Genomic DNA, 20,874 nt, shown 5'->3' on the forward strand with positions numbered 1-20,874 from the left:
AGCTGAGGAGACAGACAGCTGAAGGAACAGCCGGAGGAATCGCTGACAGAAGGGCATACCGGGCAGAGGGACCGGCACAGGCCAATGTCCTGAGGTGCGAATGCGCTCAGTGGGATGGGGGAGCAGCAAGGAGGCCAGGGAGGCCTGGGCAGAGAACACCCGGGGAGAGGAGCCCAGGCCCTGCAGGGCCTCGTGGGGATGGGGAAAGAAACTCTCTGGAGGGTTTTGAGCAGGGCAATGAATAGGGCTTGATCTTATTTTCATTTCTCTTTTTTAAGATTTTATTTATTTATTCATGAGAGACACAGAGAGAGGCAGAGAGACACAGGTAGAGGGAGAAGCAGGCTCCCAGTGGGGAGCCCAATGCAGGACTCGATCCCAGGATCCCGGGATCACACCCTGAGCTGAAGGCCGATGTTCAACCAAGGAGCCACCCAGGCACCCCTTATTTGCATTTTCAATCCTCCTGCCAAAGGGTTTACTCCTTGTTGTCCCCACTTTACAGATAATAAAGCCGAGGCTCCAGTTTTAATCATTTACCTAAGGCCCTCACAGCTACTAAGAGGCAGAGCTGGGGTCCAACCCAGCCGGTGGGTCTCTGGTGTCTGCGGGGCTGGAAGGGACTGAAAGCTGCCTGCGGGACCCAACCCAGGTCCTGAGTCATCAAGTTGGGCCCGGAGCTCACCTGTCACTGCCAGGAACCGCCCTGGGGAGGTGCCCTCAAGATGCCCCCCGGGGCTGCCCCAGGGTGCACCCATACCCTCTCTACTCTCTGATGGTTCCATCCCCGGTCCTGCACCCAATGCCTTGCAGGAGACCAGTGACAAGTGACACGGGTGTGCCCTCCTGCTCTTACTATGTGGCCTGGGTGGGCGCCCGTCCCTCCCGGGGCCTGCTGCCTGGCCCCAGCCCGGTCTCCGGCCGCTCCCTTTGTACTCTGAGTCCTGGCCCGGTGCCCGCACTGGTACCAGGCCGGGGGCAGGAGGGCGGGGCAGGTACAGGCAGGCCGTGGAGAACGCCCGTGGGCCCCACAAGCCCAGATGCCTGCGGGTGCACGCCCCGCCCCATAACAGGACCCAAGAGGAGGGAGGCTTCTGCTCCAGAGCCTGGCCGCCCCCGTCCTCCATCCCCTCCCATATTGGGTTCCTGGGGAGCATCCTCCGCACCCCCAGACCCACTTCTCACTCTACCCTCTCAGTGTCTTCTGACCAGCTTTCCACCTGGGCCACCAAATGGCTCTAGAGGTCACCATTCTTGCTGCCGAGTCCAGCTGTGCAACCCAGTGCTCGTGGTCGCCTCTCAGCAGCGTTCTTGCTGAGCTCTGCCTTTGGACACCGTGCGCCCGCCCTGGGCGTCCCCGTCCTTGGGGAACCCCCATTCCACTGCCTGATGAATCTCAGATTCCCATCAGGATCCTGCTCTCTCTCCTGGGCCCTGGACTGGAAACATCCTAAAGAAGCATCTAGATATCCGGTCACCTCCACCCAGAACCTCTAGTCTTTGCCTTCCTTTGGCTTCTGTCCAGCTCCACTGCCACCACCCTGGTCCAAGCCACAGCCTGTGGGCTTGCCTATGGCCTTCTTGGCTCCCAACAGCAGCCAAAACACCAAAACATGTCACTCCGTGGCTGGAACTGCAGTGGCCTCTGGCTGTTCTCCCCACAAAATTCCCAAATTCTCACCGCGGCCTACAAGACCCTCCCTTGGCCTCCTCCTTTCCCTTTCAGCCAAATTGGCTTCCTTTCGCCTTCCCCAGCAAGCTAAATTCTTTCCTGCCTCAGGGCTTTTGCACTTTGCCCTTCCTCATTCTGTACCTCTCTTCCCTGTTCTCATCATAACTGTTTTGTTTCTTTTTCTTTCTTTCTTTTTTTTTTTTTTTAAGATTTTACTTATTTACTCATGATTGACAAGAGCGAGAGGCAGAGACACAGGCAGAGGGAGAAGCAGGCTCCCTGCAGGGAACCCGATGTGAGACTTGATCCCAGGACCCCAGGATCATGATCACGCCCTGAGCCGCAGACGCTTAATTGCTGAGCCACCCAGGCGTCCCTGCCTTGTTTCTTATGTCAGCTGAATCATTACCTCCCCAGAGGTCTCCTCCCTGGCCATCCAACAACCTTGGAAGGAGCCTGACCCCGTCCCTGGTCGCTCTCAATGCCATCACCCTGGTCATTTCCTTCATGGCTCTTAGCATGTCTGGGTCCCACATATTTCCTTTTGTATAATCTATCTCCCCCTCCTCCCCAGAATGCTGGTTCCATGAAGGCAGGGATTTAGGTTTGTCTTGTTCACTGCCAGAGACAGAAACCAGGAATGCGGCACAGTGCATGGCACATAGTAGATGCTCAATAAATATCTGTTGGCTGTAAGGATGGCCGCGTGAATGGATGTGCAACCAGATAAATGAACTTAAACTATACCTTTAATTACTCCACTCTCCCACTCAAGAACCTTCCTTGGCTCCCCATTGCCTATAGAATAGACAGCAAGCTCTTTGGGCATCCAGAACTTTCTGAACTGGCCCCAAATAGGATGGTGACTGTACCCCCAGGAGATAAATCATTCAGGCTAAATCATTAGGAAGTGGACCATTTAGCTGTCTGTCTCCCCGTCCCGGCCAGGAGTCATTTGAGAGCAGGGCCTCAGTCATCTTCATCTCGTGTCTCAGCATGGAGCCCCTGGTCAGCAACATCAGAGGTTTGATGAATAAATACAAGAATTAGTGAGTGGCTGTGTGAGCGAGTGAAAGTAGCCCTCCGTGACCCTAGCAGCCAGCAAGGAGGCAGGCTCAGAAGCGGAAGCTTCAGGCCCAGACAGCTGACCTTTTCAAATTTAGAATACAGGAGTAGTTTTGCTGTTTCAGGTGACTGCTCTTGGTCAGGGTTTCAAAGTGTAGAAAGCTGGAAAGTGTGGTGACAGGGAAACTTTGAAACCTGCCAGAAATGAGACTGGTAGTGTCTCTCAGCGGGTGAGGGGGAGGATGATTTGAATAACAACCCGATCCTCCAATTATGAGAGCCCTGTGGCCGCAGGTGAGTAAAAACACACTCCCGTGCAATTTCAGGGAAAGCCACCAAAACCCACAGCATCAGGAGCGAAGGTTCTTGGTGCCTCTAGAAGCCAGCCCACTTCCGGTCTCTGCCTTTCAAACTGGACTCTCTGGTTCCGCAGGTGGGTTGGGAGCCTTGCTGTGACAGAGCAGAGGTGGCTGGGCCACCATGGGTGGGGCCCTCCTCTGAATCACCAGCTCCCCACAGGACAGCACAGTGTATTTTTAGGGCGCGTCCGATCAGTCCCTAGCGTTGACCAGGTTCTCTAGAAAGTGGACTCAGAGGTAGGTTTGTACGTAGGCCATTTGTTGGGGCCTCACCTGCGAGGGAGTGAGGGTAGCGATGTGGGGCCGAGGGAGACATCAGGCTGTGATGTGGTCTGAAGCTGGGGTGGCTATTCTGAGCTGTCCCCCATCAGGGCAAGGGGACAGGGTCTTCAGACCCCTGTGCAAACCAGACATTGGCCTTGCGGGGGGTGGCACATGGCTGCAGGCTGAGTGAGACCTGGAAGGGCAGACTCGGTCCTCCGTGGGAGCTGGGTGGCATTTCACAGTGTCCGCTGTGGCCCGCTTCTCTGCCCCTTCCCTGCCTGGAGCCCGCCACCACCTGCCACCTGGACCACTGTCATAGGCTCCCACTGGTGTCTTCGCTCCTGCTCTTGACCTGCCACCAACACCCAGTCCGAGACCAGTGGCCTAAAGCCGGAGGAGCTCCCCAGTGGATACACCAGACCGCTTCCCTCCGTCACTTAAAACCCTCCAGTGGTCCCGCGACACCCCGATAGAATCCCAGTGCTTCGCCAAGGTCCACAAGACCCTGCAGGCGTGAGCCCCACCTCCGCCTGTGACCTGTCTCCCTCCTCCACGGTGGGCCAACCCACCGCCTTCTCTTTTTCTGAAGGCAGCTGTTCCACGTCAGGCCCTTTGCCCTGGCTGTTCCCTCTGCCTGACACTCCTTCCTTTGTCTCCCATGACTGATTCAATGGCCTTCAAGTCTCATCTGAAACGTCCCCTCCCTATGACCCTGAGCTGCCCTCGATGCTACCACTGACCCCAGGAGAAGGAGCACCCTCAGGCCTTCTGTGAGGCCCCTGGTGTGTGGCAGGTACAAATGCTCCCTCCAAACCTGCACCCATCATGCTACAGTAGAGTGGGGCTGAGCTGTTCCCCTAATGACCGTGAGCGCGGAGTAATGATTCATCCTTCCCATCACATGCGAATTCACTGTGCGGACAAACTAAGGATAATTTATGCCACTTATGCAATGAATTCTGCTTGTTGCTGGCAGAAAACCTGCCAGCGAGGGGATGAGCCATGCAGCTCCCTTATGAGCACAGCCCTCCACCCTTCTCTGTCACCCGCAAAGGCAGATCTTCCCTCTCCACCACCTGCCCTGGCCCCTCCGCTCCTCACTCCTGCAGAACCACGGTGCTCAGGACAGAAGCCATGTGACTTAAATCCAGAACAATGGTGGGTGGCCCATCTCAATAGCCAAATCGGAAAGAGGCTCCCTGTTGTATGGGGAGCCTGTGGGTAAGGAGTAGGGGAGGTCTGGGAGTGAATCTGCTCTGAATTCTAGAAGGAGCAGGGATGTGGAATGATGCCCTATAGCCAGATCCCACATCTACAACCAGAGCTCCACAGCCCCCGGGGGAAGTCACTTCACTTCTCCAGACTCCGTTTCCTTAGCTGTCAGATAAAGAGAAATTAGGTGAAACCAGGGGTGGCCTGTATTTTGGTAAGAAGGACGAATTGAAAAACCCGGGAGTCTGGTAGGTCCACCCTTCCCCTGCACACACACACCTCCTTTCTCTCTCTCTCCTCTCTCTCTCTCTCTCTCTCTCGTTTTCAATCAGCAATGATCTTAACACCATCTCCTGCCACACGCTGCTGTGGGTGGTGGAGAGCTGAGATTCGTTGCCCTCCAGAGGTTTACAGCACTGGGGTTGGGGGTGGGGGTGGGGGAAGACAGTTGATAAGCCAGGGCACAGCTGAATGGACAAGGAGATTCACCTAGGCTGTGCTATGACGGAAAGTTACACAGGACTGGGACAGTCAGCTGCTTCAGACTGGGTGTTCATTGGACTCGTACCATCTGAAATCAAAGAAGTGTCCCCAGGATGGGGAGACGCAAGGGAACGTTCCTCCTGTCCCCCACCTGAAACTAATGTCCCCAAGTCCGCTTTAAATGCACTCCAATTATTCACTTACTGTATACAAAGTGCCAGGCTCAACCACAAAAATGTAGATTTTTTTGTACATCAAACAAATAGTGAGGCAAGAGGCTGGCAAAAATTTGCCAAGGGCCAGAGAGGAAATATTTTTGCTTTGGGGACCACAGGTAGCCTGTCCCGGCGACTCAGCTCTGCCATGGTGACCTGAGGCCATGGACCACATGGAAGCAGACGGGCATGACTGGGTTTCGGTGAAATTTGACTTACAGAGACAGGCAGCCGGCTGGCCCCGGCTCGCTGACCCCTGAGTTAGGCTGAAAAAGAGGGGAGCTATGACTGGTGAAGGGGGATCACAGGACAAGGAAGGGGCCCCGGAGAAATGCAATCAACAGTGTGCTGGCTGGTTCATCGCCATGTGACACATACGAGCAGGAACATGGGAGGAAGTCAAGCCGCCCAACAAGAGAAGACAGGACAATGGGGGCTCTGTCAACGCAAAGGAAAAGGGAGGGGCAGTGACGAGTGACAGATAACACGAGGAGCCCGGCTGACTGAGTGACGGAAGGACACGCTGTGGGAAGGATGAGCCCATGACAACGCTCAACTGCACCTTTTTTGATGCTGGTGCCTGGCTGCAGAGGGAGCTAATGGAGATTTAGGGCAACGCGGGACATGACTCTTTTTGTGTCCGTCACTCTGCCCGGCCCGGACAGATGACCAAAAAACAGCATATAGGCAAAATAGATTTTTAAAAAATTTACGAATTAATTCAACAGACACTTAATCAGGGCTTACTGTGCTAGGGGGTACAAAGGCTTCGAGTGGAGATCATGGACGTTCCTACTGGGTGAGGTTAAGAAGTAGAATTTTTAAAGATTTTACTTGAGAGAGAGAGAGAGAGAGAGAGAGCGCGTGCATGGGTAGGAGTCGGGAGAGGCAGAGGGAGAGTCTCAAGCCAGCTCCCCGCTGAGCGTGGAGCCCTACTTGGGGCTCGATCTCAAGACCCTGAGATTATGATCTGAGTTGAAATCAAGAGCCAGATGCTCAATTCATTGAGCCAACCAGGTGCCCCTAATAAGTAGAATTTTATCATTTTAAAAATTGTGGTTGGGACGCCTGGGTGGCTCCGCGGTTGAGCATCTGCCTTTGGCTCAGGGTGTGATCCTGGAGTCTCAGGATCGAGTCCCACATCGGGCGCCCTGCATGGAGCCTGCTTCTCCCTCTGCCTATGTCTCTGTGTCTCTCATGAATAAATAAATAAAATCTTTACAATAAATACATAAATAAATTAATTAAAATTTAAATTGTGGTAAAAATAAGTGTCAAATGAGGGATTCCTGGGTGGCGCAGCGGTTTGGCGCCTGCCTTTGGCCCAGGGCGCGATCCTGGAGACGCGGGATCGAATCCCACGTCAGGCTCCCGGTGCATGGAGCCTGCTTCTCCCTCTGCCTGTCTCTGCCTCTCTCTCTCTCTCTCTCTCTCTGTGACTATCATAAATAAATAAAATCTTAAAAAAAAAAAAAAAAAATAAGTGTCAAATGAAAGTTAAATCGTAACCATTCCTCCATGCCCATAGCTCAGTATCGTAGGTACATTCAGTATACTTGGTAGGTATATTCACATAGTTTTGCAACCCATCTCCAGAACATCTGTACCTTGCAAAAATGGAATTGTACTATCGTTGGCCACCACTAGTCTGCCCCCCCCACCCCTTCTGAGACTCCAGTTGACCTACTTACATCCAGGCACAGGGATTTACACACAGCTGTGCTCACCGTGGGGCATATGGTGCAACAGTGAGAAACTGAAAGCAACTTCATGTCCATCAGGAGGAAAAGAGCTAAATAAATGACATCCAGTGCATACAGGGGTGTGTATGCACAGCTGTTGCAAGGGAGAAGGCAGTTTTGTTCAACAAAGATTTACTGTGAACCTACTACGTGCCAGGACCAGTTCTTGGCAGTTGGGATAGAGCAAGAACAAAGCAGTCTCTACGTTCATAGGGACTACATTTTAGTGAGGTTGACAGTCAAGGAACAAAAAACCAGTAAGAATACAGGATTCAGAGTAAGAAATCCTGTGGAACAAAATAAAGGAGACTCGGGGACGTGGCACTTTTGTGTTGTTCACACGATGCTTCTCTGAGGAGAGAGGGGACCCTGAGCTTTATTTCAGAAAACTTTTTTTTGCTTTTTAAGATTTTATTTATTTATTCATGAGACACACACACACACACACACACACACACACACATAGAGAGAGACACAGGCAGAGGGAGAAGCAGGCTCCATGCACCTGACATGGGACTCGATTCCGGGTCTCTAGGATTAGGCCCTGGACTGAAGGCGGCACTAAACTGCTGAGCCACCTGGGCTGCCCCTCAGAAAGCTTTTCAATCATAGAGAAGGTATCTCCAAGAAATTTTAGGATTAAAAAAAAAGCCCAAGTAATTACAATTTATGTTTTTTTATTTTGGTCTTTAAAGTATGTATGTCTTTATCTCCCCATACATACATGTAGACCAACAGGCATCATCATTACCAGCCAAACCACTACCATTCAAGGGGGTGCGATTTAAGACCTTTCAAGGGCAGCCCGGGTGGCTCAGTGGTTTAGTGCCACCTTCAGCCCAGGGCATGATCCTGGAAGACCCAGGATCAAGTCCCGCGTCAGGCTGCCTGTAGGGAGCCTGTTTCTCCCTCTGCATGTGTCTCTGCCTCTGTCTCTCATGGATAAATAAATAAAATCTTAAAAAACTTTTCAGTTAGCATATACTCATGTATTAGTTTTATTAATCAAAATATTTATGAGCTGTCTGGAAATAAAAGCCATTAAGAACATGCATATAAAAAAGGAAGTTGGATCAGAAGTGGCTTAGAGGTTCAGAGCGTTCATCTTGGGGTAAAAGTGACCTGGTGTTCAAATCCCAGATGTCTCTGTGTGCTAGTTTGGGGACCTAAAGTGAGCAGTGGCTTTGGTGGCTTTCATTCCCCGGCTGCAGAGCAGCGGCTCCAGACAGGGGATTTTTGCTCCCCAGGGTCATTTGGCAATGTCTGGGGACAGTTTTGGTTGTCATAAGTAGGGTGGGAGAAGTGCTGCTACTGGCCGGTAGAGGGTAGAGCCCAAGGGTACAGCTAAATACATGGCAGTGCACAGAGCACAGCAATGCCCTCTCCCCGATTCCCTGTACAAAGAATGATCTGGCCCCCAGTGTTAAGAGCCGAGGGTTGAGTGTCTCCCTCACAGGGCTGAAGACTAATTGGCACAGCCCCTGGCACAGAACAAACATCAATAAATGGGAACTGCTATTTTTAGGACCGTACTTCCCCCAAATTAAAAAAAAACCACTTTGAGTGGGGAGGAAGTGGTAATGTGGCAATGTCAGGAATTGACTCTGCTGAATCCCAATTCTGGTGACTTCTAACTGAAAGGGATCTTTGATTTTTTTTTTTTTTTCAACAGCCACTGGGTCTTCACAGGCTGTTTGCGGCCGTTGATTAGAACTGAACGTAGTAGTAGGAAGGGCTTCTAATTCCTCCAGGGTTTTTAGCTTCATCAGCAGCCAGTAGTTCAAGAACATTCCTACTAAGTTAGCCCTTGTCTCTTGGATGTTCAGCTTTCTCTGGTCGACTCTCCCTGTGGTTCAAAACTACTCAGGTTTCTCTTGCTGGAAAACCAAAACGAAAACCCTCCCTGAGCCTCACACACTTCCTCAGTGCCCAGCCTTCTCTTCTCATCCCCTTCCTGGGATTCCAGGTGTTTGCCTCACTGCCCCCTCAGCCCACTCCCCTGTGGCCTGCCCTGCCATGACCTTCTCCCCTTCCCGACAATGAGTTTCAAGCCTCATCTTACATCTTCTCTGCATTCAGCACTGCTGACCACTCCCCCTCGAACATCTCTTCTCTTGACTTTCCCGTCCTACCCACCGTCCTACCCACCGCTCGTTCCTCCTACCACTCTGATCTATTCTGCTCACTCTCTCTTCTCAAATATTATAAATGGAGCTCTTAGAGGCTCGGGCCAAGGCCGCCTTCCCCCTCTATGCTCCTGCTCTACTCAGCACCAAAGCAACTGCATCCACTCCTAGATCTGCACTCATCTCCCACACAAGAGACTCACGATCCACCCTGGTTGCCGCTGTTCCTTGGAGCCCCCAAACTGGAGTATGTACAACTGCCTGTTCGCCAGATCTGCTTGGTGGCCTCAAAACCCTCAAACTCAACACACTTACAGCTAGGCTTGTGGTCTGTCCTACGAGCCTGGTCCAATTCCAGCACCCTTGTCCCAGGGAATGGCCTTGCCATCCACCCAAGTGGGGAAGCCAGAAGCTACTTGAGTTCCTCCATCCCAACAGCCACCTGCTCCCTCAGCGTCCCCCAGGGTCTCTCCTCCATACTGTCCGCGCATGATTGTGTGTACTTACCTGATCCCCCCATTTCTCCTTTGCTTCTCTAGAGCCCCCATCCTCCCTGCAGCCAGAGCCATCTATTAAGATTACGTCTAATGACATCACTCACAGCCCCACCTCTGGGATCTCTTGAGGCCATTGCTCTGATAAAATCCAATCTCCCTCCTTACCTTGGCACACAAGGCTCCACAAGGCATCTGGCCTGCCCTCCTCCTAGCCTAGCAATCCCTGGTGCAGCCCTCTGTCCTCTGCACCAGCTTGATGGTTTTCTGATCCTGCAGCTCACCAGGTAACCCACTGGTCCCCCCTCAGGCCACCCACCTCCCTCCAGGGACACCTTCCATACCATCCATCTGTGGTCTGCAGCCATGTCTTTTTTTTTTTTTTTCCAGCACTCCTTGTGATCATAATCTTTTTTTTTTTTTTTTTTAAGATTTTATTTATCTACTCGGGGGGTGGGGCTGGGGACAAGTAGACCCCTTGCTGAGCACAGAGTCCAGGGTGGGGGGCTTGATCCCAGAACCCTGAGACCATGACGTGAGTCAAAATCGTAAGTCAGACACTTAACCAACACAGCCACCCAGGCACCCTGGTTGTAATGTTAATCATACCTTCCACCTGGGGGTGTGGGGCAAGAGGACAGTAAGTTTTATGAGGCCACTCACCCTGTCCTTTGTGCTTATCATTATATTCCTAGCACCTGGACACAGAACTTTACACTCATTAAATATAGTGAATAAATGTTCAACAAATAGAAGCTACGATTACAATCTCCAAGCAGAACCAGGGAGACAGCAAACTCTGGACTGACCCCAGAGGACCTCTGGATCCAAACTCCATCCACTCTCACCCCCTCTTTGCCCACGTGTCTTGTTCGACTTGATGAGGGTCACCTGGGCCAATTCGAGAAGGAAAACTAAGTGTGGGTGGATGCCTGGGTAGCATGGTGGGGTTTAGTGCTTTTGCTACATTGGCTGAGTCTTTCCACCAGCTGGTCTGGTTGCAGGGGTCGGGGGTGGGGGCTGTCTTTCTCTCAGGAGTACCCAGAGGTCAGCTGAGCAACCTGGAAGCCAAGCTGCTTGAAGGAACCCAGAGGAGCTGAACTCCCATGAGAAAAAGAGAGGAATGGCTTCCAAATAGCCAAATTGTTCTAGGCAAAGACAAACAATCACCAAGGTTTGGTTCTTGAGTATGTATTTTTTACTGAAAAAATCATTCATAAATTAACATACAAAAATGTACAAACACATGAGTAAATAATGTAATGACAAAGGACTATTTTTGTGAAAAGTGTTTTTAAAACATCTTTAGATTTCAGTGCAAAAACGTACCCCTGGCACCTCTTAAAACATAAGAGCAAGCTCAAAAAAAACGTAGTGATGGAAGGAAGCTAGCTACCTTCAATGCCATTGTCAACGGTGAGTGGACACAATCAATACTTGTGGCTGTTGCTCAATTATTAACTTCTGTGGTAGAGGAGCTCCAACAAGAATCCCTGTAATGTCAAAAGGAATATTTTTGCAATAACTCTTCGCCCAGCAAAACAGCATGAAAGGAGAAACATTTCCCTGCAAGCAGCTAAGACCAGACTGATTTAAGGGGTCACCCATCAGTAGCCTTAAAAGAATTTCAGCTGCCAAAATATGCACAAGGTCACATTTGGTTCTTATTGTTCTTTTTTTCTTTTTTTTAACTTGAGAATCTCACACCATTAATAGCTCACGGGCCTGGCTGTATGTTCTTAACTTTTGTTTCCCACATGATCCTCGACCTGGTGGGTAAATGACTAAGCGGTGTGCAGTAAGAGATTTCACACTAATAAAACAAACTCACACATGATCGCAAAATAATTTCAGTGACCTTACTTCAAGCAGTGAAAAGACACCTTTCCTTTTATCCTCCAATCAAGCATTTTCTTTTTAAGATCAAGTGTTGAGCCTTTTGCCAATGTTTTGTTCTTGGTGGGTAAATACGTTTGTGAAAAGCTTTGCATGGGACCATTTTACAACACTGCTGTGTACACACATATCATCTTTAACTAAGGACTGGCCCAACCTAGCAAATTCTTCCAAATGACATCATGGCTGTATCACCCTGAAAGTGGCTCACAGCCTTCAGTGATGAGAGAGGACAGGAGAAGGAAAAGGATGAGGAGAGTCAAGACCAGCACACCGGCCTAGGGGGAGGCAGGAGAAAAGGGAGAAAGAAATCTTTATTGCTCTGGGCACCAGACTTCAAAGGAAAACCAAGTGAGCTCCTGTGTGTAATGTTCTGTTGTGAAGGTCTTTTAAAGCATGAGATGCTCAACATTCTTTTAAAACATATGATACAACTTACCAGCATTTTCAAGGGCAGCAGCCTGCTCTCTCATATGAGCCGATAAGAGCTTTGTAATGCAGTTGCTTTTCTAAAATACCACTCTATTCTTCAAAAGAACAAAAGCACGAACAAAAAACAAGGCCTGGCCAATCACTCCCACAGCTTGTGGGGATCATATGTCCATGGAAGCGACACATGCAACGGAGAAAACCCCAACCCACACATATCTACACAAATACACTCCCCTACACACACATCCATGTAAACCATGAAAATTAAGGAAGTTGAAGGCAAACAAGGCAATTAAAAAAAATATGAAGTACTTTTCAGAAAGTACTCCTAATCACAATATATAAATATGTTTTATGGAAAAGGAGAGGAAAAGACTGGCATTTTTCAGAATCCTGCAGAAGGCAAGAGGGACCAGAATCGAGGGATTTGGCTCAGGGAGAAACAGAGGCACAACTTCAAGGGCAATTCAGAATCTAACTTCAAGAAGTGCATGGGGTGTGAACCCAGCACACAGGCTTGGGTCCTGGCATTGTCTGTCCACCTGCAAAACTCAGATGGGTCTACCCTGGCCCCCAGCTGACCCACAGCACACAAATGTCACTTGCTCCCTGGCTTCTTCAGTCCACTGCTCTTTAGTTCTAGGAACTGGTTCATAATGTTGACAAAGAATCTTTCCAGAAACTGAAAAGGGAAATATTCAGAGGAATCACTGAAGCTAGCTGATAATTTAGGCACAGATTTCAGGAATTGTGGCCAAGTTCCAAAAGAGCAAAATAAAATAAAAAAGAGGCAGAAAACTGACCCACCCACCCTACCCCACCACTCTCAGTGATGAAAGAACAAAGAACAAAGTTTAGAGATCCAGGGGTGTGTGGACACAGAGGCCCCCCAAAGGGTCCGCTTTGAGCAGGAGGGCTCCTGTTTAGCAGAAGACGGGGATGAGACTGTACATGCCCAACTGGGAAGAGAGTCCACAGCAAAAGTCAAGAGCAAGACTTCTGGAAGAGGAGGATGGGAGGGGGCAGGAGTGAGCTACCAGTGATAGGCTGGACTGTCTCGATCTGTTTGCGACATGCCCTACGTCCACTCCCTTCCAAAGCGATAGCAATTTGGGAGGTGATAGCCCTCCACTGCATTTTAACTGAGTTCCGCATTTGCCAACCAAATAAGTGATCTAATATATAAATCCTCGGTTTGAATTGGAGCCAGCTATAAAATTAAATTTAAAAAAGGCATTTTACATGGCTTATTTACAATTATACTTCTTCAAGAAGTGATTATTATAGGTCTATTTATCTTCCCCAATCCCTCCCCCCACCCTCCATCCCCACCCAAAGCAGGTAAAGAAAGAAAGAAAGAAAAAGAAAGAAAGAAAGAAAGAAAGAAAGAAAGAAAGAAAGAAAGAAAGAAAGAAAAAGAAAGAAAGAAAGAAAGAAAATGAAACCAAAGAGAACACCAGAGATGGAGAAGAATGGTGTGTGGAGTTTCATTTGCTCTTCCTAAAACGCAGCTGCCCTGTGGTGGGGTTGCCTCTTTGCTCTGAAGGCCAAGAAGCTTCAAAGGCCATTCGTAGGAACAGGCTCGGCGCCAGGACCACAGCAGAGCTCAGTTCCGGGTCTGGAGATCCTGGCTGAGACGGGACGCTGGGGTAGGCGACCGGGGGGAGGAGAGCAGCAGGACAGACATCCGTCTTGTGAAAATAGAAAGCCAGTCCTGATGAAGGAAGCTCCCCATCCACAGTGAAGGCGTTTTGTGCGTGTATACTGTTCACATTTTCTCCTCAAACCCTGTGATCCTTCATCAGACACTGTATTTCTATTCTCTTCCTGGGTGGAGCCCCAAGACCTCACTCCCCAGGTTGCTTTCTTGGTGGTGGTGGGTAAAGCAAACACATGTTCTCTCCTCATCTCAGTACTCGGTCACCTGAGCCAGCTCGGGTGTCAAGTTGACAGTAATGTTTTTATACAAGGCGTCGTATGTGATGTTTGCAAAGTAGTTCAAGTTGTTGAGGCCGTCCAGCCCTTGTCGTTCTTTGGACTTCCGCAGCAGAGCATACCTGTTTAAGCAGAGAGCAGAGGGGTGGCTCTGAGTGAGGGGCCAAAGCCCAGGGTGGTGCTCCTGCCTCACATGGCAGGGGACCGGCCTGCCCCGGTCAGCTGCACCACACCGAAGGTGGTTAGTATTAGAAACACCTTCTCTTACATGCTGAGTACTTCAGTTATGATATCATTTCATTTAATGCACCCACTCCTTAAGTAAATGAGGCAACCAAGGCTCCTGGTGTTCAATGACCTGCCCAAGGTAGGGGGAGTGGGAGGTAAGATATTACACATACATCAGATGAGCACGGTCTGGGTCTGCATTCAGTACCTCCCCACTCCTATGACAGTGGAGTTCACGCAATCAGAGCTGGTGCTCCAGAGAACAGTCCTCCTCCCAGTAAACGAGACCAAAATGCACTTTTGAACACGTGGAGATGTCATTCTACTGACATGCCTCAATTAGGCCAGGATGGAACTTCCTTATCGAGTGCACCCACACAAACAGAAGTTTGGGGTGCCCTTCCAAACTGGAGCTCGCAGAATGGGTGCCAACCCTGCTTTGTCATGTCAGTGCAAGTTACACAGAGACCTTTAACTGAGTGGATTTTTCTCCAACGCCCTACCGGCTACAGAGAAGACCATGAAGCTTAGGATGTCAAATGAGCAATCTCCAAATGAGATCTATGATCATATTTTTCACCGATAATCTGATTTCACACAAATGCCTGCCTCATGGAAACACGAAAATCTATCTAGGAACTATAAGGCAGCCAAAACAGGACCATGGAGAGGAGGTGGGAAGTAAGAAAAGGGGGCTGCAATATGATATGCTCTGGGACATCTGGAAATGCAAAATATAGAGGATATTTGTAGAGTATCCTCTACAAGAGTAAATAAACTACCAACCTTCCAAGAAACTGGACTTCTCCTCGATGGTGATGAGGAATAGACTTGTACTTCCCCGTGTCACCTTCTGGCCGGCTCACAGAGTAGCCTGCATTCTGTACTCTGTCCGAGACAAAAACGTTGGGCTAGATAGATAAAATGATCAAGTACCACAGATGACCACACCTGTGCCGAGGTTGAGAAATCCCAAGATAAACAACAGAACTTCTTCTGCATTCAAATATTCAATTGCTTACCCTCTGGATTAAGTTCATGGCTTTAGAAAAGTAGGTCTACAATACAAAAGAGTGTTGAAAAAGAAAAGAAATTCGAAATTCAAAATTTTGGGAGTAAGGCATGATGCAGGTTCTCAGCGATAGTCCAACAGGGAGCATTCCCCAGGAGATGAGTGCACACACACTCTCTCCCTGCCGGCTTCTTTGGGACCTATCAAAAATGTTTTTCTCACTGGTAGACAGCATCTTTCCTGTCCATAAACTACTATAAAGCAAGTCAGTAAAGCCAGAGTAGCACTGTGTTTTCCCTGCTTATGAACTTAATTACTCTGCCCACCTCCCCCATCACCAGGGAGATGAACTAATTTGTATGACACCCTCTGATCTAGATGTAAAACTTCACAACACTATGAGGAAAGCAGAACTAAGGAGGTGTTTGGTTATTAATCCAAACCTGTCTTTGGTAAAAAGATAAAGATAAAGACAGGATTTCCCAAGTTGGGTTTACTGGAAACTAGATAGGGCTGTAAGAAATAATACGTGGAGGTAGACTTTGGATATCTATGTGAAACTTATGGTTGTCTTCATATTTTAAAACTGTGGGAGAATATTATTTCAACATCCTCCTTTTAACTCCAAGTTACACTCTCCTTTTGATATTGGGAAATGCATTCTTGCTCTTGATTTGGTAAGTGCATAGAGAATGTCTACTGTGTGCTTGGGAATTGTGCAGGGCACTGGGGTGAACCAGCTCCTGTTCCTGTGCCTGGGGGCTCCTGCTGAGCTGGGGACAGTGCAAGCTGAGAATTATGACAGATGTCCTGGGAGAGCTCAACCAGTTACGTTCATGGAAAACTGTTCATCCTCACTAGGTTCCTAAGAAATCCAAATGGATGGATTAAAAGGAAGAGATGCCATTTTTACCTCTCAAACTGAGAAAGATTATGTCTGGACCTCCTCTGTCCAGTACAGCAGCCCCGAGCCACATGTGACTACTAAAGGGCTGAAGTGTGGCAAAATGTAAAAGGTGGTTTATAACCAGTAATATAAGAAAGTAGGAATGTTGATGCACCACTGCTCAGACTCTTCTGCAACCTCTTTTGGAGAAAAATCCTGACCATAACTTTCCAAATTTGAAAGAGCATTTATTTGACTCTGTAGTTCTACAACTAGGGATTTAATTTGAAGAAATACTTGCATAGGTGAACAAGGATATTCAGAATTGTAAACAATGTTCCTTGACAGGAGAGGATTAAAATAAAATATCATGTATCTACATAAAGGAATACCATGCAATTGTTAGAGATAATGAAGCGGCTCTCTCCGTATTAACATGGTTGGAAAGAGAGACAGGATGGGTCTGGGTTGTTTGTATATGGATATAAAGATGTAGAGAAAGAGCCCTGTTAAAATGACTACTTCCTGGGAACGAAATAGGACAAAACCATTATGCTGTTTGGTTTATACGCCTTGTATTATCTGACTTTTTACCAGCAAGTATTACATTGTAATTAAAAACAACACCTAACTTTTTTTTTAAAGCCCATCTATAAAGTCAACAGATAAGAGGTGGAGATTCTTTTGCTTATTTGTTCCTTATTAGGTTACTGTTTACTTATTACTCTGCAAAAAGATCAGTTTACACTACTCAAATATAACATCATTCTTGCAAACTTGTATAATCCAAGTCTTATCTGATAGTAGAGGCAAATCTGTGTACACTCATCACGAATATGTGACCTCTGGCTTGGGGAAGTTTTAGTGAAATGTGCTATGAATATAAAACAGATATCATATTTCAAAGGTATAGTGAGAGAAAAAATAAATGTGAAGCATCCCATTAATTCTTCATACTGATTATATGTCAGAAGGATATTATTTTTAATATATTGTGATAAATCTATTGGCATGTATTAAATACATTAAAATTAATTTCATCTCTTTTTCTTTTTTTAAAGATTTTGTTTATTTATTCATGAGAGAAAGAGAGAAAGAGAGAGAGAGAGTGGCAGAGACACAGGCAGAGAGAGGAGCAGGCTCCATGCAAGGAGCCTGATGTGGGACTCGATCTGGGGTCTCCAGGATCACACCCTGAGCTGCAGGCGGCGCTAAACTGCACGCCACCGGGGCTGCCCTTTTTTAACCTTTTTAAACGTGGCTAACTAGGATGTTTCACATTACCTAGATGGCTTGTACCCTACATCTCATGCACAGCACTGGTCTGAGGAGCCTAAGGTAGCATTTTTAGATGGCACCGAAACCAGAAGAGGGGAGTACCTGTTCCACAGGTCGTCATCTTCTCCACCCCAACCCCAGAAAGCGTTTGGAAAGCCATTGATCTTCCGAAACTGTTCCACTGTTAAGCCGCTCACTCCACCAAAGAACTCAGTGTAAGGAAGCCTAGAAGGAGACATACAGCTTCGATCATCTGGGAATCCAAGGATGGTTTCTTCCCCTGGGAAGAGTCACCATTTCACTGGAGAACTCTTTTGTGACACAGTGCACTCTGTGCTACTACCCTGAACCACCTGCAGCCATTTCCTCGTGCTGAGACGCAGAGATCTTTGTAGCTAACTACGTGTTTCTCTAATTGCTATGTTTCATAACAGCTTTATTGAAACATAACTGACATTCCAAATGATTCACCTAAAGTGTATAATTCCATAGTTTTTAGGCTATTCACGGAGTTGTGCAACCATGAACCCCAATCCATTTAAATACCTTTCATCACCCCAAAAAGAAACCTTGTACCCATTAGCAGTCACTCCTCGTTCCCCCTCCTCCCTGCAACCACTGCTCGGTCTCTATGGATTTGCTTATTCTGGACAAGTCATGGGAGTACAATCATGCAACATGTGGCCTTTGGTAACTAGCTTCTTTCACACAGGAGTGTTTTCAAGGTTCATTAATCTGGTCACATGTATCAGGACTCCATTCCTTTTTACTGCCTAATAGTGTTTCCATGCTGTGGCTGCACTCCATTTTGTTTATCCATTTGATAGCCAACGCATGCTGGGGAGGAGCTAATTGGATTTTGCCATCTTTGCATCTCTCAGCATCCTTTTAGATTTAACCTCTTCCAGAGGAAATGATACTCACAGATACATATACTTGTCCAACTTCGTTGCAAAGTGCCTTGGCATCTGCCCACACCCATAGTAGTTCCGATCGCTTTCTGGTATATGATCCACATCATGAAAAATAAGACAGTCCCAGTCCAAATCCTTCATTGCTTCTTGAAAACCGACGTTGAAAAGCATGGCTCGATTAAAAGGTTGGGTGCCAACCTATAAGAAGCAGGACTTTATTTTTTAAAAGGACTCAACAAGCAAAATCTTCACTGCCTCCCGGCCTATAGGAGAGCTTACTGAACCTGATTAGGACAGGTTACTGAGCCAGAGATGGCTTGGCCAGCACACTCATCACTGCCTCACAAACCACTTGACATCTGGCCTCAATTTCCTTAGAAATAAGAAGGGTAACAAGCCCAAGCTCCTCTCTCCTAAGACTGTCATAAAAGCAAGCATTCGATCTCTAACAGCATCTGGAGGAGTATCCAGCCTCATAAAGGGAAGAAAGAACAATACAGCCATTTTTACCCATGGCTCCTTATCTTAAGGGGAATTTCCTGGGTCGGAAGACCAAAAACACCACCCAAAACAGCTCTGACTAAAACACCATACAAGGGGCCTTTGTTCAAGGGTAAACAAAGTTCCCTCCTGGACTCAAGTCAGCCAGTGTTGAGAAACATCCCAAACCAGAAGCATAGAATTGCTCTCTGCTCCCCCTTTCAGCTCTGGGTGGCTCAATCCTAAGATTGCAGTTTCGCTGGCTCTGCACTCCAAAGGTGGATTGGCTGAAAGTGCTCTAAACTGCTATCTCAGAACAGAAAGAAGAGGAAAGGATGGGCCACTCACTTGCTCAACCACATAAAATGCAAATCGCAGGCGCTGGCGCTGAAGCATGGGAATCAGGTGTCTGAGCAGGACTGGGAGGTGCTCGTGGCGGTTCCGGAAAGGGATGAGGATTGCCACCTGGAGAGGGTCACAGCAGAAGAAGCCGCCTGGTTAATCCCCTCGACTTCTGCTTTGTAGCAGGACACAGCCATGGAATCAGTAACCAGCTAGTTTCTGGGGTGTTCTGGAAGGTTGCCTTGTCCTCAACCTCAACTAAACAAAGAGCTATGTTGGCAGGTAGGCCCCTGTTACATGAGTGGACTTTGTTCTTACACGCACCATACTTTGTACATAGTGGGCCCACTGAATGAATTCACTCTAGACCACAACCCAGAGGAAGATATTCATTCTACAGCATGACCCGGCACACAAACATGTCCATATATAAGCATACAACTAAAATGCACTCCACAAAATAGTACTTCCCCTTATGACAGGTAGCGCACTTTGAGATTATGTATAGAGGGATCTATATGTATGTATGATCCATACATATATATGAATTTTTAAAAGAATGCTGGTCATTAAATTGATATTATATCCCAGTGACAGGCTGGAAACACCCATCTAGTCCAGATCTGCTTTGTTCATTGCAGGACTGGCACAGAAGCAGCACTTGAGCAAATACTTGCTGAAAGAACAGAAGTGAGCCAGATCCACACACTGATGCTTCCTGATTGTAGTCCTGTAGAAAGCCACTAAGCAATTCTAAGCGTCAGGCTGGAAGCTCCACTCTTTGTTGTACTAAACTCATGGTAACAATGCCAAACAAGGCACCAAGTACTGAATTTGTGAAGATGGCTTTTACAAATGTGGCATGAGAGACCCACCAACACTCCCCCTTGTTGAACCAGTATTCTTAAAAGGAGACAAAAGGGTCCTGCTTAGTCATAGGACTGATGCACGTTTCTGGAACTAGACAGTATCCTTAGGGAAACCCACACCTCCAGAGTGTTTCCATCGAATGCAGATACTTTGCATCGGGTCGTAGGGTACAAATTAAGAATTATCATAGTCCGTGAATCCCATGGTGTCCTGGAATGATGGCAAGGCCAGATGCCCTTCCCAGCACCTCAGGCCTGATTTCACACCCTACCTTCCATCGAGGCAGGCAATCTGAAGGCTTCCAGTGACCTCCGAGCTTGATGGCTGGGTCTTTAGAGAAGATTTCATGGATGTCATCCATTGCGATTTCACTCATGTTTATGTCTATTGGGCCCTCTGAACAGAGATGGGGTGAGGGGAAGAAAAAGAATTAAGAGGCCAGAAAGTGACAGAATGTTTTCCCCCTATGACTGGGGTTTCACTGTCTAGAGAGGTTCAATGCTTTCTTCAGCTGACTGTGTTTGTCACAGAGATGTGAGGCCCTTCCCCTGCTTTGCAACTCCCTGCATTTCAGTTCATCACTATTACTGGGTTAAGCAGCAAGTCAAGAAATTAAGACTGAGGGGAGTGGCAGCTGAACTTCTCCAAGGGGAAGGAGGGAAGAAAGAGGCTGAGCTTGGAGCCTCTCTGCACACTTTGAGGCAAGCACAGACACAGGGTCCTTACTCAGTGACATTCGTCATATTATCAAACAAGTTATAATCAGTGTGGGATTTATACTGAAAGATAAAGCTGGTTGCCTGTACTTTCTCTAGGACATCCTAACAGATCCCAAGTCACCAGACAGGGGGGATATGCAAAGCAAAGAGTGAAAAACATGGTAGAACATGGCACCAGGAACATAGGCAACTCTGCAGGAGGGGCTGAAGGGGGCCAGGACACATGGAGCTTTCATCTCCTGCTTCCAAT

General features: G+C 48.0%; 1 protein-coding gene across 2 annotated transcripts in view; it reads right to left on the reverse strand.

Moving 5' to 3' along the window:
• Window positions 1-10,807: 10,807 nt before the first annotated feature.
• B4GALT5 (beta-1,4-galactosyltransferase 5) overlaps window positions 10,808-20,874 on the reverse strand; it is a 76,059-nt gene continuing 65,992 nt past the window's right edge. For both annotated transcript variants that reach the window (XM_025470377.3, XM_035705778.2), the window contains exons 4-9: window positions 20,177-20,301; window positions 19,042-19,158; window positions 18,224-18,411; window positions 17,402-17,524; window positions 14,910-15,011; window positions 10,808-14,017 (exon numbers count right to left, since the gene is read on the reverse strand). In XM_025470377.3, coding sequence (XP_025326162.1) covers window positions 13,870-14,017; window positions 14,910-15,011; window positions 17,402-17,524; window positions 18,224-18,411; window positions 19,042-19,158; window positions 20,177-20,301 — 803 coding nt within the window. In that variant the 3' untranslated portion in view covers window positions 10,808-13,869. The remainder of the gene's footprint in view (window positions 14,018-14,909; window positions 15,012-17,401; window positions 17,525-18,223; window positions 18,412-19,041; window positions 19,159-20,176; window positions 20,302-20,874) is intronic.

The sequence above is a fragment of the Canis lupus genome, chromosome 24, assembly GCF_003254725.2.
Source record: "Canis lupus dingo isolate Sandy chromosome 24, ASM325472v2, whole genome shotgun sequence".
NCBI classification, from domain to species: domain Eukaryota; kingdom Metazoa; phylum Chordata; class Mammalia; order Carnivora; family Canidae; genus Canis; species Canis lupus.